The sequence below is a fragment of the Haemorhous mexicanus genome, chromosome 6 (genome assembly GCF_027477595.1).
Source record: "Haemorhous mexicanus isolate bHaeMex1 chromosome 6, bHaeMex1.pri, whole genome shotgun sequence".
NCBI classification, from domain to species: domain Eukaryota; kingdom Metazoa; phylum Chordata; class Aves; order Passeriformes; family Fringillidae; genus Haemorhous; species Haemorhous mexicanus.
This window is the reverse complement of record NC_082346.1, coordinates 20,889,716-20,904,920: the sequence shown is the minus strand read 5'-3', so window position 1 is coordinate 20,904,920 and position 15,205 is coordinate 20,889,716. Positions and strand designations below refer to the sequence as shown.

The window sequence follows — 15,205 nt, the reverse complement described above, 5'->3', positions numbered from 1 at the left end:
TGTTTATAATTCACCTGCAAAAGTCTATGTTAACCTGGTTTAGCAACTGGGCAGGCAAAATCTGAGCTTCAGAGGTAATTTCTTGTTATCAAATTAGAGTAAAATCAATTTGCCTAGCAATTTGGCTTGTTGAGACACATGGCATTTCCAAATATCGTCTCACTGGTGTTATTAAAGCAAAATTAAACAAAGTCACATGCAAAATTACATTCAATTGAAAACCTTTAGGATCCTACTAGGCATAAAGCTGAGAATTTGGTATTCTGGGTGAGTAGCTGTTGACAGGATAGGTATCACATGGAAAAGCTTTCCCTCTTCCAAAGACGTTTCTGGTTGCCTCAGAACGAGGGCAAACGATCAAAAAGCTTTGGGAAACTTATAAAAATAAAGCTTCTATTCGAGAATACTTTATACCGCCACAAGCTTAATGTACAACAAAATACAGAATGCGCAGCATGAAACATCACGCACATCACAAATTCCTGAACTTCCAGCAGGAAAACGTTGGCCTCCGAGCTTTCCAAGCCCCGCCAACGTAGTACCGCTACTGCACTAACAAGCTTTTTTCCCCACAACCGCGTGTAATTCTGCCCGTTCCTGCCCTGGGGCGCTACCGCAGCCGTCCTTCCCCGCCCACTATCGCGACAGGGCGCGACACTGGCGCCGCCGCCTTTGTTCGGGCGCGGGGGGCACGGCCGCGCCCCGCCACCGGGGGGCGCTCCCGCCGCCACCGCTCCGTGCGGGCCGCGGCCACCGCCCGCTGCCGGCCCCGCCGCCGCTGCCTTCGGCGCTGCCCCGGGGAGGGGAAGGAAGGGAGGGAGGGAGGTGCCGTCCCAGCCCCTCCAGCCCGCGGGGGCCATTTTTAAATGCCTCTGTCAGGCAGCGGTGCTGGGTGCAGGTGCCGGAAGAGCTGAGTTTGCGGTCCCACTCCGCTCTCAGACGGGGTAGGGGGAACTGTCTCCTCCCGGACTCCCGAGACCAGCACGGCAGGGGACCCGCAAGGCGTCACAAGGAGACACATCCCGGCTCCATTCCGGTGCTCGCCCCGCGGCGGGGAGTCCCCCGCGTTTAAAGGGCAGCACCGCGCGGAGGGATCCCGGAGCGGGACTTCTTCCCGCACACACGGCCGTGCGGGGCGGCCCGGGCCTCGTTCCCCTCCCTCGGCGGGATCCCTCCGCCGCGCCGGGCGGTCATGGGTCCCGCGGCCGCCGCCGTCCCCGCTCCGCGGCCGGACGCGCTGCCCCGACTGCCCCCGCGCCGCCCGCGGTGAAGCGGCGGCGGGAGGAGGCGGCGGCGGGGAGCAGCGCGGCTGGGGGCGGGCTGTGTTTCCCTGCGAGAGGTGTATCCTTCCGCGGCGGCGGGAGTGCGCGGCGGCGGGTGTCCGCGGTGTCCCTCCGCCGCCGGGAGCGCAGGGGCACTCGGCGTCTCCCCGGACGGGGCGAGGAGGTCGCGGGCTCCGCCGGGAGGAACAAGAAGAAACTTCGGGGCGCGGCGGCCAGCGCGGCGCTCGCCTGGCTCGGCAGGGCGGCGGAACGAGGGCTCCCCGCAGGGAAAGAGAAGAAGGACGAGGAAGCGGCGGCCGGTCCGCGCCGCCACCCCGCGGGGTCTCTGCGGGGGAGCCCGGGGGACTCTTTCTCGCGGGGCGCGGCGGAGGGATCTCCAGGCGGCTCTCCCCGCCGCCTCCCCCCTGCGCCGCTCGCCCCTCGGCGCCGCCATCTTGGATTTTAATCCGCCATTTTTTTTCCTCCCCCCACTTGGAATTATTTTTTATCACTATCGCCGCTTTTTTTTTTTCTCCCCCCTTCCTTAGTTTTCCTCCCCACTCCGCCCCTCCCTGGCTCGGTCTTCACTTTCCCCCCCTTCAGCTTCCTCCCTTCCCCCTCCCCCCCCCCCGCACCCTTGCCTTTGATGATTCATTTTCCCCCAGTAGAAGCGGGGGCAGCGCCGGCGGCGGGGGACCCCAGCACGGGGCGGTGAGTTTGGGTCTCTGGGGAGGGTCTGTGTGTGCTCTGTGGGGCAGGGGACGCGCCGGGGCCGTGAGGGGGTTGCGCCCCTAAGCGCGGGGGGGCCGTGAGGAACCGCACCCGGGGTCCGGCAGCGTGCGGGACCGCCGCGGGCAGGGCGGGGGCGGCTGTCGGGGCGCTGACAGCGGCGGGCGCAGCGGGGACCCGCGGGCGGAGGGGCGGCCGCGGGCGGGGCCGGGCCCAGGGGCCGGGGGCGGTGGGGGCCGCGCGGGGCCGGGGCGTGCGGCGGCGCCGGCGCGCGGAGAACGCCAGGGGGCAGCCGCGGGCGCGGGGGCGGCGCCGCCCGGGCCGGAGCCGGTCCCGCTCCCCTTTCCGCCCGCCCGGCCCTGCGCTCTGGGCCGGGAGTTTCTGGCAGTTCCAGTAGTTCTCCGTCTGGGTTGGTGGTTTTAGTGACCCTCTCGATCTTGCCTCGGTTTGATGGAATGGCCGGACTAGTTGCCTTGGGAGTTTTTCGGTACGTTATTTGGTTAGGGTTGTTTTTTGTGGTTTTTTATCGGAGGATACATGCCATTAGGGAAGGAGTAAAAGGCACGTATTTGTCCAATATCTGTATCTGAAACTTTAAAGTGAAGTTGCCTTTAAGACGTTACTCTCGGAAACGCGAAAACCGGTGAGTGAGAGGGAGAGTGTGTGGTGTTTTGTCAGGGTGTGTCAGAGGCAGTGTGAGAACCTGACGTGCAGAACTTTGTGGAGTTTTCTGGTGCGTTAAATTCAGTGCAGAGCAACATGTCTCAGGACAAGACGACAGTCTTAAGTTGTGCCGGGGGAAGTTTAGGTTGGACATTAAGAAGAATTTCTTCACAGAAGGGGTGATTACATATTGGAATGGGCTGCTCAGCGAGGTGGTGGAGTCATTGTCCCTGGAGGTGTTTAAGGAAAGACTGGACGTGGCAATTAGTGCCATGGTCTAGTTGAAAGGGTGGTGTTCAGTCACAGATTGGACTCGATGATCTCAGAGGTCTTTCCCAACCAAATTGATTGTGTGATATGAGACAGCAATATAATCAGTGTTTAATAATGTAACTATAAATACATACTGGCAGGTTTTTATCAATGAGGTTAAAATGTATTGTAGGATAAATTCTCATGGAGCCGTGCCTTGTTTCCATAATCTGACCACTCTAACTATGCCGCTGCTTCAATTTTCATTAATACTGAACTTTTCAGTTCTTTGCTTTCCTCCTTGCAAGTAACATTATGAGAGGAAATCAAGCCTTAACTTGATTGAAAAGTTGGATGTTACTGTTTCTTTATCAGGCTGTTTTCTTATTAGGACCAGGCAGACACTGCTGGAGCTCACAAACTGGAAATTCAGATGTATTTAAAGTAATTGCTTAATGTATTGCATTTAAATGAATGAGTGGGATGATGTATCCTTGTATACTCAGTAAGGACTGATTAGGGCTCTTGAATGCTTTTTTTGCCCTGTTAGCACTATCCTATTCCAGGACTACACTTCCCAGTATGCTCTTCTCTGCAAACAGCACATGCTTTAAGGCAACAGACTGTTGCCCAAGTCAGCATGGTAAGCATAAGGCATGATACTCTTGTGCCAAACCAGAGCTGTGGTTTGAGGATGCAAAGAAGTCCCAGCTGAGGTACTCCTGACCACTTCCCTGACCTTGTGTGTTCCCCCTGCCCCATAACATCCACTCTTGGTTCAAGTCAGCCAGGCTCAGATTTGTCTGGTGACTCCCCCAGTTTGGTGACTGAATCGTTCGGGTTACTTGGCTCTGCATTTGTTTTGCTGGCACAGAGGGAGGATGGCATGGAAGAGGGCACAAGCAGGTGTGGGGGCAGCAGTGCTACTTTTGGAGTTATACTGGTTTGGAGTCTTCATTGCACTGTTTGACCCAGTTGTGGTGGGGCTGCCCCGAACTGAACCTGAACCTGTGTAAGTCACATAGCTGCACACACACAGAGCTAATTTGTGTTACAGAGAAGTCCACGGAGCACTGGCATTGGTGGAAATGTTTGTGTGAATTGGTAAGTGGGAGGAACGGAGGTTCTCCCTCTCCTGGAAGCAGCCGAGCTTTTATATTGTTTCTGTGACTGCTGAACGCTGGAGTCGTTGCAGTGACTTGAGGGAATCACACATGCTTTGGGGTGCTGTGCTCAGCCCCACCCTGAGAGGGCACCCAGTGGGGGACATGGCAGGGCAGAGGAGGACGGGCAGGAGCTGCTGAAGTGTAATTTGCTCTTTGACACTCATTTCGTGCTGGTACTGGATTGCTTCTGTAACATGTGCTGTGCTTGGGTTCGTATCCAAATTGATGCACAAAAGTTGCGTAGCTGCACAAGAAAAAAGGGGAGTGTACAGGCTGAGCTATTGATGAGAGACTGGAGCCTGGGTTTGGGTCAGTTTTGGATCCAGGTGTGCTCTCCCAAACCTGCATCCTGGGCTGCAGTTCTGCAAGAGTCTGGACTGACCTGAGTCAGTTGTGACACTAGTCTTACAGCCTCCCCATGCCACTATTGATCCATATCCACTTCTGCACTGAGCTTATTCTCAGCCCTAGCTAGCTGAAAAGAAACACTCAAAAACATTTCCTGGGGGTCCAGTTTACTGAACCTCCAGATTCAATAGTCTTACGTCTTCTCAACAAGACTTGAGACTGTTCTGAATAGCTTATTAAAGCTGTGCAGGTTTTCCTTCAGCTTTGATTTTGATCAGTCATTTTTATTCCAGTGATCCTGTAGAAAAACTAGTTGCACAGTTTGGCTCTGCTTCCCAAATTCCAAGGTCTGTTTACTTCTTTTAGGGCTATCAATAATGAAACCTTTGTCTTTTCTCTTGATACCTCTGATTTGTCCAGAATAGCTGAGGCTGGGTTTTTTGATTTGTTTGGGTTTTTGTGTGTGTGTGTGAGTGTGTGTGTGTGTGTGTGTGTGTGTGTCTTATATTTGCTTTATATCACTGTCTTGTTGAGGAAAACTTTCTTGCAGCTATTGCTAATTAAAAAAAAAAAAAAAAGGCAAAAAAGCCAAAATGTAGGTGTTTGAGTTCTTAAAAATAATTTTTTAAAAAAATCCATAAACTTTATTTTAAAGGAGGTCTGTTGCCTGTCTGTACTAATTGTGTTTGTGCTTCAGTTGTTGAATGGTGCTTCTGAATGTTAGTGACATGCAAAAAATGCTAAAAAAGTGTTAATAGGTTTAATAAATTTAGAACCAAGTAAATGAAGCTTGAGTTTTCATTTTTAAGAGTACTGTTGCAATGAAATGCCAGATACCTCAGTGAGAGGTACCAAATGCAATTAATTGAGCTATATTTTGGCATTTGAGGAAATGTGCCAGTCAGACTAGCATAGTACAATTGGTAAAGGCAGTGTGATTTAAACAGTAATGGTGTTATTAATAAAGAGTTAAAGCAGCATTGTGGTCATTTAAATTGAAGTACAAAAGGTCCCTTGGGAGCTCTAATTGTGGTGGTAAACTTACAGTTACAGTAAACCAGAAGTCCTAAGTAGTCCAGGTGTGGTGTTAGATTTTGATTGCAGAGCTCTGTAGCAAGAGTTTCGAAGTATGTGGTGGTGTAAATATATTTGACTGTTTTCTTGAACGGGAAGATAGTGTTCATCTCTGCCTTTTCTCCCTCAGTTCCGAAACGACTTGTCAGTATGTATCTGATGTAGAAAGCAGTGAGAACAAATCACATCAGAAGATCTGTTAAATACCACATGGTGGTGGTTAGTGCTTCCCTTCAGGTTTTCTGTTGGCATTAGCAGCTGAGATATTCATGGGGAAAGGAATCCTCGCTGTTGTTTCTGTCTTTTGGTATCATGTCTGGAAAGCTATTTTGGGGTACTGGGAGAAGGAATCACAGAGTCACAGAATGGGTCGGGCTGGAAGGGACCTCAGCGGGTCCTCTGGCCCAACCTCCCTGCTCAGGCAGGGCCATCCCAGAGCACATGGCAGAGAGCTGTGTCCAGATAGATCCTGAGTATCTCCAGTGAGGGAGACTCCACACCCTCTCTGGGCAGCCTGTTCCCGTGCTTGTTCACCTGCACAGTAAAGATGTTCTTCCTCGTACTCAGGTGGAACTTCTGTGCATCTGTTTCTGCCCACTGCCTCTTCTCCTATTGAATAGTGGCTGAAGAAGCACACTTGCAGTCTTCAGGTTTGTAATTTGGCTGATATTAGAAAATAGAGGCAGCAGTAGAATGATACAAAGGTTTTCTTGCTCATGAGGCTGATGAGCCCAAGCAAATAATGCTTTTTTTACCAGAATTTTGCTATGCATCACTAAATGGCCTGATTTTGTTTGAGGAGGACTTATGTTGCTGTCTATATCAATCTCTTTTGGAGCAGAACAAAGTGGTTTTGCTAATGTTTAGTTTGAGTATCATTCTGTGGCCACATTGCTGCTTACCTTTGCAGTGGTACCTTCCTTGTCATTGCTGTTATTGGTTAAGCAGAAGCGCGTTAGCGCAGATAGTACTTACCCTGCCCAAAGAGCCCTTGCGAAAGATGGGTTTCCCTCTCCGTGCAGAGAACGCCTTTACTTCAGCCCACTGTGGCTGCTGGACCTGGTGATTGTCAGAAAGTACCACAGTAAGCATTTCCCCCAGACTGCTGCATACAATACAGGATTCACCTACAGTCAGGCTTCATGGTAGGTTCTGTCCTTCTTCTGAGCTGTAGCGCAGCACAGCGTGGAGTTCAGTCCTGGTACAAAGACACCAAGACTGAATTTCATGTAAGTCTTAAATGTAATTTCTGTCCTAATGCTTTTCGTTACCAACTTTACAAAAACATGGCAGAATTAGGGTTAATTAGAGTATATAGACCTGTAAAATTAATAGATTGACAAGTAAGAAATGCAAAGTTTGAGAGTTTACATCAGAGTCAGTCAGTGGCAGATCTTCAGAGAGTTGCTTTTCTGACAGGTGGGATGCTTAACAAGGAAGTTTAAAGAGGTTGTTTGGTTGTTTTTGAAGTTCTGTTGGGTTGGGGTTTTTTTCAGATGTATGTTATCATAAGCTTACATGTGTATGTTATCAGGCAAGCTCTGTGAAATAAAAAAAGCCTATCCAAGGGTGTTTTGGTGGTACTTTGTAAAAAGGCTAGGTCTACCTGTAGTTGAATGACTAGAATTAATCTTGAGGATAAAGAAAAATCCCTTCTATTACCGGCAGCAAGAAAATTCTTCATCCACTGAAACGATCTCAATTCTTTTTCTTGATATTGATGCAGTAACTGAGCCAGCTTTTGCTCAGTGTGATTCCGTTACCCTTTGTTGATAGTATTTACTGCCCTTCTGTAACAATTTGTTAGTTTCTGGGTGATATGTTATAGTAAGATGCTTGAGCCAATGCGTCTGTTAATATACAACACACTTGTCTTTACTGTGTTTCCTGAATTGCCTCAGTCTTCTGCATCTTTGTAAATAACTTAATTACAAATCATCTGGCCATAAACATTTCTTTAGGTAGCTGGATCACATAGGTGTCTAACAGAAATCTAATCATATACTACTCTTACCTGATAAAAAGCAGAATTTCTATAAAATGCAGTATTTCTAACATCTGTTAATTTGTTTTGACTTTCTTCCATCAGATCAAAATGTGTGTTACAATGGCCTGTTACCAGCTGTGAGCAGAGCATTGCTTTTTTATATAATTGCAGTAAAGTGAAAAGGCACAATTTATTTCTTTGTGAGGAAGCAGTAGGGAGGAGGGTGAATTAAAGTCAAGAGAATGAATTACTAATGTGTAAATGCAATAGTAAAATAATTGTGTAAATCAGATCTTTCCCTGCAAGTTATACAGAGTGAGACACAATTGTGTACAAAAACATTATTCGCTTTCTTATAATTATTTATGCAAAAGACATTGAGACTACAGGCAAAAACTAGCATGTGCTTTGCTAGACATTTATGCACTGTAAAAGTGCAACTCTACTTGTGACTCCACATAGTATTGGCATGTTGAACCAGGTGTTGTGACTGGTTTGTTTTGTAAAATGGAATAGTAAGAAGAGTAGCCTGGGTCCTCTAGGTCATCATTGAGGGTTTCTTGAGCTCTGATTTTTTGAGTAAAGATGTAACATCTTTCCCCTAACCCCATTCCAAAAATGTGCATTTTCTGGTTGGGTTTTTTCTTTTGTTCTTCTAAACTGTGCTCATCTTTAGTTCTTGGAGGATGCATGTAAAATGGTCTTTGCTGTAGAGTTCCCAGTAGGTTATCAGTTTTATGTATTAGGAGATTAGAATCTTTATTGGATATGTATTTGAAAATACTCTGGGTCTGGAGTCTGTTAACCCATGTGTACATATGCTTGTACAGGTATATCTGTGGGTATAGTCCAGCTCTTAAAAATGAGCTGCCATTGGCAATTTATCAGCTTCAGAATTCTGTCCTTGCTGCCAGATGCCATTGTAAGTTGTAGGACAATACTTCACCTGTTCACACTTCTGTGTACTGATGCTAATGAACAGCATTTCTTTCTTCCTGGAGCAAATGCAGATTGCCATCTTTCCTCCCACTTTTCCCCATTTATTCTTTGGGGGGGTGTGAGGGTGCGTTTCAGTTTTTTTCTTTTACTACTACTATTATGATTGTTGGGGTATTATTACTATTTTTTTTTAACTCTGTGTCTTGAAAACAGTTTCCCAGTAAGTTCTAATCATGTTTGTTTTATTTCCAGTAGGAATTGGAACTGAATTTATTCATCCACTTCTCCAAGCCTTTTGAAAAGTGACTAAATGCAACTGAGTCAGATTGTCTGTGGGTATGAAGTGGCTGGGAGAATCCAAGAACATGGTAGTGAATGGCCGGAGAAGTGGAAGCAAGTCATCTAATGACCACGCACAGACCAAATTGCAGCATGCAGGAAAGGAGAATCCAAAGACGGGCAAAAATGGAGTTGAGAGAAGATCAAGCAGATGTATGTACATGTTTCTGTTTCTTAGTGCTATGATTCACTTCCTAGTTTGCCAGCCAGTCTTCTGTCTTACTTAATTCATGAGGGAGGTCTGCAGTCAGCATGGAGCTAACATAGAAATATTAGTTATGTACGTATTTTCTGGATGTGTTAACTCCCTTCAGGAATATAGATTTTTTTCAGATCACTTTAAAAGTCAAGTAAGAATAACTGAGTATAAATTAATTTTCAACTGTTGTAATTATAAAATGCATGATTGGCACTAAGTGACAACTAGTATGATTTGAAGTGGATAACATAATTTGAAGTACTTGCCCAGATTTCAGTGAATACACTTGTAGAAGTAAATGCCATTTTTTAATCAAGTCACTTACATCAATAGCCATTCTGCAGCCATGCTCCTTAAAACCTTAAAAAAGGTTTTAAGAAATATGGATTCTCATTTTTGCTATTGGTCTGGGATGAAGGATTAAATGCAAATTTGTCCTTTATTCAGATGTCCTTTACAGTCCTTTATTCTGCTTCTCCAGGTACTTCATCATGTTCCTCAACTGTTCTGTATTTTTTGCCTCCAGCTTGTGTGTCTGTCAGTCCCCAAATGTAGCTGAGCTCCAAAATGTCCCTTAAATGATATCTAATTTGTGCTGTCTTATTTGCAGGTAGCAGTGCTTCAGGATTTGAGGGACAAAGTCGTTATGTGCCTTCCTCTGGAATGTCTGCCAAGGAACTCTGTGAAAATGATGACCTAGCAACTAGTTTGGTTCTTGATCCCTATTTAGGTTTTCAGACACACAAAATGAATACTAGGTAACTTGTCTTTATTTTTCTAGAAAAGAATTCATCTTCTTAGTTGATGTAAATCAGCAAAACCGTGGAATTTTGTGCATGTTTTAAGAAAGTGAAAGAATGCAAATTTGCAAGTAGCTTCTGCCTTCAAAAGGGTGTTGCATGTGAATCTGGAACTCAGCACTACAAATGCAGCCTTTCACAGTGCTCCGTCACAGGGCTTTCCATTAGTCTCATGTATTTGTGCTGTAGAACAGGTTGGTAATAGGCGCCATTTTCTAGCTTAAATAGTTAACTAATTGTAAGTTTGAAACCAGTAGTCATTTGAAATTATTCAAAGGCAGAAGCCAGTGTTTGGTAACTTTTCTGTTTATTCCATGTGCCTGGATGCTTAATTTTTTTCTTCCTTACTCTTAAACATCTGAAGAGAGATGTGGCTCCTGAGCAGTTCAGTGTTGTTGCTACTTGATCTGAAGTTCTGGCAGACCCCTGCTGAAGGAATTGCTACTCTGATGTGTCTGTATGGATAAGATCAATGAGTGTGCCAGATGCAAACTTGCTTACCAGAGTTGCACCTACTTTTGCACTGTTACACATCCATCTGAATGCTTTGATTGTGAATTCTGTGTGGTCTCAGGGTTTAGCTGTTTGTGCTTCTCCCTCTGTTACAGATGTATCACTGACTATAACTGTGTTCTGTAGATCTCTCTTAAGTTTGCATGCAAAATCTGTATTGATAGCTCAATGGAGAAACTGTATACAAACTATAGGTTTCTAAGGACAGGAATTGTATTGCTTACTACTGTGCAATAATAAGAGCTGGAGTTTCCTGGCAGCACATGGGAAACAGACTCTCAGCCCTTCAAACTGTTGCTGTGACTATTTTTAAAGGACAGTTCACCTGTGTAGCACAGTCACATGCACACAGTATCAGTTAAGTAAATTACATGTATGCAATGAGCTGACTGATTCTAAAATGACTGCTAGATGAATTGGTGTTGTCACATGACATAAATAGTTGTTGGTATAGCCTGAAAGCATCAGCTGCAGATGAAATTGAGCAGTGTGGTCCTAATAACTGTAAAGACTTACCCCAAAGAGATCTTTCCTTTTTGCTGGAGAGTGCAACATCCACCTTTAAGAAGGATGTTGTAGTTTTTCCTCTTCCCTCCTTGCTGTTGGTTACAGTAGCACAGTCCAGGTAGATATTCTTACAATTCAGTTTGAAGTGTCTTTTGTATTTTCATCAGTTAATCAAGCTAAGAATACATGCTGAAAGGATTTTTTTGTTCTGTTGCATGAATGATAGTCTGTAGGTTTTGCACAGGTTGTTAGTTGTTACGCTTTTTGCTGTGGAAATGATGTAGTCATTGTTTAATAGTTGGAGAAGCTGCTTTCATGGATGTTGTTTTACGTTGATAGGTTGTCAACTAAAATACTTATTTAATTACTATTTTGAACCAAAAAGCTACACAAAGGCCATCATCATGTATTTCTTCCTTTCTCAGACTTGGAAAACAGTTACAGGCAGTCTTCAAGGACAGTAGTTAATAATGTTGGAGCACTATGGGAAGTACTTAGGTGAGGCTTACAACTCCTACCAGATGCACACCTTCTGCCTCTATCATATTGTCCTATTGAGAAAGTTTCTGATGTTGTAATAATTAAAGTCCAGGCATCAGCATAGTTCTTGTTTATCTTTTTGGTGCAGTGATGACACATGCTTGTTAGTGTGGCTGTGATGCTTAGATTCTTTTTTTCCATCTAGTAAACTGTAGTCTTTTTAGGGCTCCTTACTGTTGTTTTAATGGCTTTGAGGGAAAGTGAGGGGAAAGCAGGTGTGGAAAAACCATACTGCTTCTGAAATGCTAGCTGCCAGTACCCAAATATTATGATGTAGTAGAATTGAAGATTTGCAGCTTATGTTTGGGCATCTTCTGCTTCAGTGCCATGGAGTCATATTAGTTACATAGTTCATGTGTGGAGGAGGTATGCTTAAAATAAAACAGCCACTTATGGTGATAGCAAAGATTTCCTGTTCTCTTGTTCTGATTTGTTTGAAGATGCCCTGTGAAAGTGTCTATGCCACTGTTCTGCTGTGCTGTGTTGGAAACATGTAAGTGGTTTGTATTTTTGCAGCCCATTGTAAGTTGATGATCACTTACTGAAGTTCTTCCCCTTACTTTGGAAGCCAGGTCTGTACTTTTGTATGCATGAGTGTCTTCTCTGTAAGCACTTTTTTTACTTAATTCTTCCAGTTGAAGAGTTTGTAAATTTGATTTGTCCAGAGCATATTGATTGAAGAAAAAAAAAGTAAAGTGTATAGATTGATGTTGAAATGTCCTTTTTTTCCATCTTCTTTATATTGAGTTAATGATCTTATGGAAGCGTGATGACAGGAACATGACTGTTACTTGACTTACTGGGTTTTTGTGTTTGGGTTTGGAGGTTTTTTCCTGAATGTATAAAAATAAAGTCCTGCAGTTTGTGAATGCCCACCATCTTGGGAATAGGGTTGTTGGCTCTGTAAACTGTCACGTCAGGAATGTCTGAAAGAACTGAAGACTGTTTCTTAAAAGCTTACAACTGAATCCCCTAATGTGTTTGTCCAGTGTTCCTCTGAAATGTCTTCTTGTCACTAGGGATTTGAAGGACTTGTAGCTCTGGAAATGCCCTCAGTGGCTTTACCCAAAAGTTTTTTTTTTTCATTCTCTTGATTTCCAGGAGAAAGCAGGATGTTTTCAGAGCTTCCAACCCTTTTTACAGGCTCAGTTTTCATTCTTTCATCAATTTTGTAGCTCTTATCTCTACAGAATAGCAGCTTAGCAGTTAATAAAAGAAGCCCCATGTCTTAGAAAGTATGTTCTTGTCAAGTATCACTGTTCTAAGAGGTTTTGTTGCTTCTTGTACAAATCCTGTTATATCAGCTTTTTGTTTGTTCTGGTAAAAAAACAAAACTCATTTTGCAAGCTACACTTCCTAGACTGAAAGTTTACAAACACTAGGGATTAAAACTGACACTTGTAAAATGCCAAGTGAGTTCTTGCCTGTCTTATCATTTCTTATTTTTGGGTGCTTTTCCCTAGGCTGAGCACTGAATCTTGAAGCCACATGCCTTAGTGGCTAATCTGCTCTTTATCTCACAGACCAAGGTGTTACTGTTTAAACCTTAAGCCAGACTCCCATCATGTTGCTGATGTTACCAGCCACTGTTGTTTCCTGTAAAGAGCCAGCATCATGCTAGGGGATACTGAGAGCATTTCAATGTGTCTCCAAATCTGCAAATGGTTTAGGAAGTCAGATATGTTGTGGTCTGTTTGCTGCTCATAGTGAAGTTACAAACAAGTGTATGATGTGGGTGGTTTTGTCTGAGTACATGGGACTAAATGACCAAGCCTTAAGAATTTCCGTGTTTTCCTTTGGAAACATTAAGTGCTTGGGGATGATGAGCTGCTTCTCTTGATACTGTCTCAACAGCAGTCACTGACTTAGGTGACCAAACTTGACAAAGTCCATCACTCTTCATCCTTTAGAGTCACCACTAGGCAGTAGAGACAAAAAGCACAAAGCAGATCCATTGCATTTATGAACCTGTGCTGAATATCCTCTGCGTTCTTTAGCGCCTTTCAATATAATAATTGAAGAGTTCAGTATTCATCTTGAGTAAGGTCTGGAGGCTGAAAAAGTGATGTGGGTTCTGCTAAAGACGGTTATGTGGCCATACAGTTCAGCTTCAGTGTTGTAGTGCTATGGAGATGCTGGTAGAGGTACACAGCTCTTATGTAGTGGTAACCTGGTTCAAAGTGAAGCTTTTACATTCTTCAGACCTCAGTGTCTGTGTACTTTACAAAATTGTTTTTGACTTTTGCATGAAATCTCATTTTTCTATTTTTTCTAGATTATTTTTACTGATAGCTTAATTCAGTAAGGTCCTTTACCTTGCTCCTGCTTGTCTTCCTTCATTGTATATAAATCACACAGTGATTACATTGGAACCAACTGTTTTGCTGTTCCCAGATGTTTTGAATTTAAAAAAAAAATTCATAACCAGAAAACCACCCTAAACAACCATGCCCTGCCCCTCTTTACTTTTAGGGTTTTATTTGTACTTTTAGCTTCAACAAAAAGTGTTACATCTTCAAAACAACTTGCATCCAGTGGTCATGTTCACTGCTAAATTAAATTTACCATGTGGAGTGTTAGGATATAGATCAGTGTTAGGTTGTTGGTTTGGGGGGTTTCTGGTGTTCCCCATATTTATTTTTTAGAAGTACTTCTTTGCTAAATTCTGAGAATTTTCTTTATTTCTGTTCTCAGCTATTTTGGAATTTTGACCACTCTGTTGTGTATTTAGTGTCAGTTCAAGAAATTTAAGTAATGTGGATTACTTTCTTCATAAAAAGTGCTATTTTGAAATTTGGCCTTTAAAGAACATTAGGTTTTTTTCTGTATGAAAACACTGGCAATAAATTCAGAACAAGTTGATCATAACTTGTATAACTGGCTTTGAGGAAAAAGTACACTACAGGGTTGGGCAGGGAGGAAGCCAAAATGTATGTTAATTAAGTTGTTTATGCTTATTTTCAATAGATGATTTTCAACTCTTGGTTTGCTGTCTTGAATGCTTAACAGTCTTGCAGTTTCAGCTTTTGTGCTCAATCTCTGGTACTAGGTGAACATAAACTTGCTGTTTTCCAGAGCTGCTTAAATAGAAATACCATCCAGACAAGGTGCCTGTTGTTAAAAGGCTAATGGGTTGATAGAGTTTTGATAGATTCACTCCTCTTGATGTTCCCTAGTCAGGAGTTAAGAAACAAGGTTTGGAAGTAAAACTCTTTATCATGCACTGGTATGCTGTGTGGAGTTCCATACTGGATCTCTTGCAGGATCAATTTATCCTTTTTGTTCAAACTCACTGCTCTCAGTGACTGAGACTGAGCAAGGTACTGTGCTTCTGAACTTACCAGAAACTCTCCTTTAACTTCCTTTATAGGCAAGCATCTCACTGACCTTTGGCTTTATACCTTGGAGTTCCAAGAGTCTTTAAGTACTCCTGAGGTAAGAGAAACTTGAGAGAGAAAGAGCTTTGCTTCCCCAAGCCATTTTCCTACGTCTTCCTTGTTGAGACTATGTCAGTTTGCCCTTAATTGGGATGAGATCATCTTCTACCTGATTTTGAAACTGCAGTAGCCACAGCTTTATCAGATCTTGTTGACTAGGCGAAAAAAAGTATTTTCTAGGGAAGTGTGAAAAGTTTCTGTTCTGCAGGTTGTCAGGAAGAAGGGCTGATACTATTTCTTTTAAGACTCTGTTGTAGCTGAGGTTTTTATTCTTTGCTCACTTCTGACACCTTACTGTCTTGCAGTCTCTTGTCCCATGAGACCTGACCTGTGAAGCTGCTCGTAGGGTGGCTCAAGGAGTTTGTATCTGTGAGCAGATTCAAACACCAATGTGTCTTATTCAGTTTCCATGATGGAATTTAATAAGGGTACTGTTCAGAGGAGGAAACC

The 15,205-nt window shown here is 44.1% G+C and overlaps 1 protein-coding gene across 7 annotated transcripts in view; it reads left to right on the top strand.

Annotated features, from left to right (window-relative positions):
• The first annotated feature begins 1,816 nt into the window (after positions 1-1,816).
• The window catches only part of KMT5B (lysine methyltransferase 5B), a 27,403-nt gene continuing 14,014 nt past the window's right edge, over positions 1,817-15,205 (top strand). For 2 of the 7 annotated variants that reach the window (XM_059849182.1, XM_059849179.1), the window contains exons 1-3: positions 1,817-1,973; positions 8,676-8,912; positions 9,569-9,716. In XM_059849182.1, coding sequence (XP_059705165.1) covers positions 8,759-8,912; positions 9,569-9,716 — 302 coding nt within the window. In that variant the 5' untranslated portion in view covers positions 1,817-1,973; positions 8,676-8,758. Of the gene's footprint in view, positions 1,974-2,329; positions 2,479-8,672; positions 8,913-9,568; positions 9,717-14,688; positions 14,754-15,205 lie in introns of those variants that run through there. The other 5 variants (XM_059849185.1, XM_059849184.1, XM_059849180.1 and 2 more) reach the window with 4 other exon arrangements.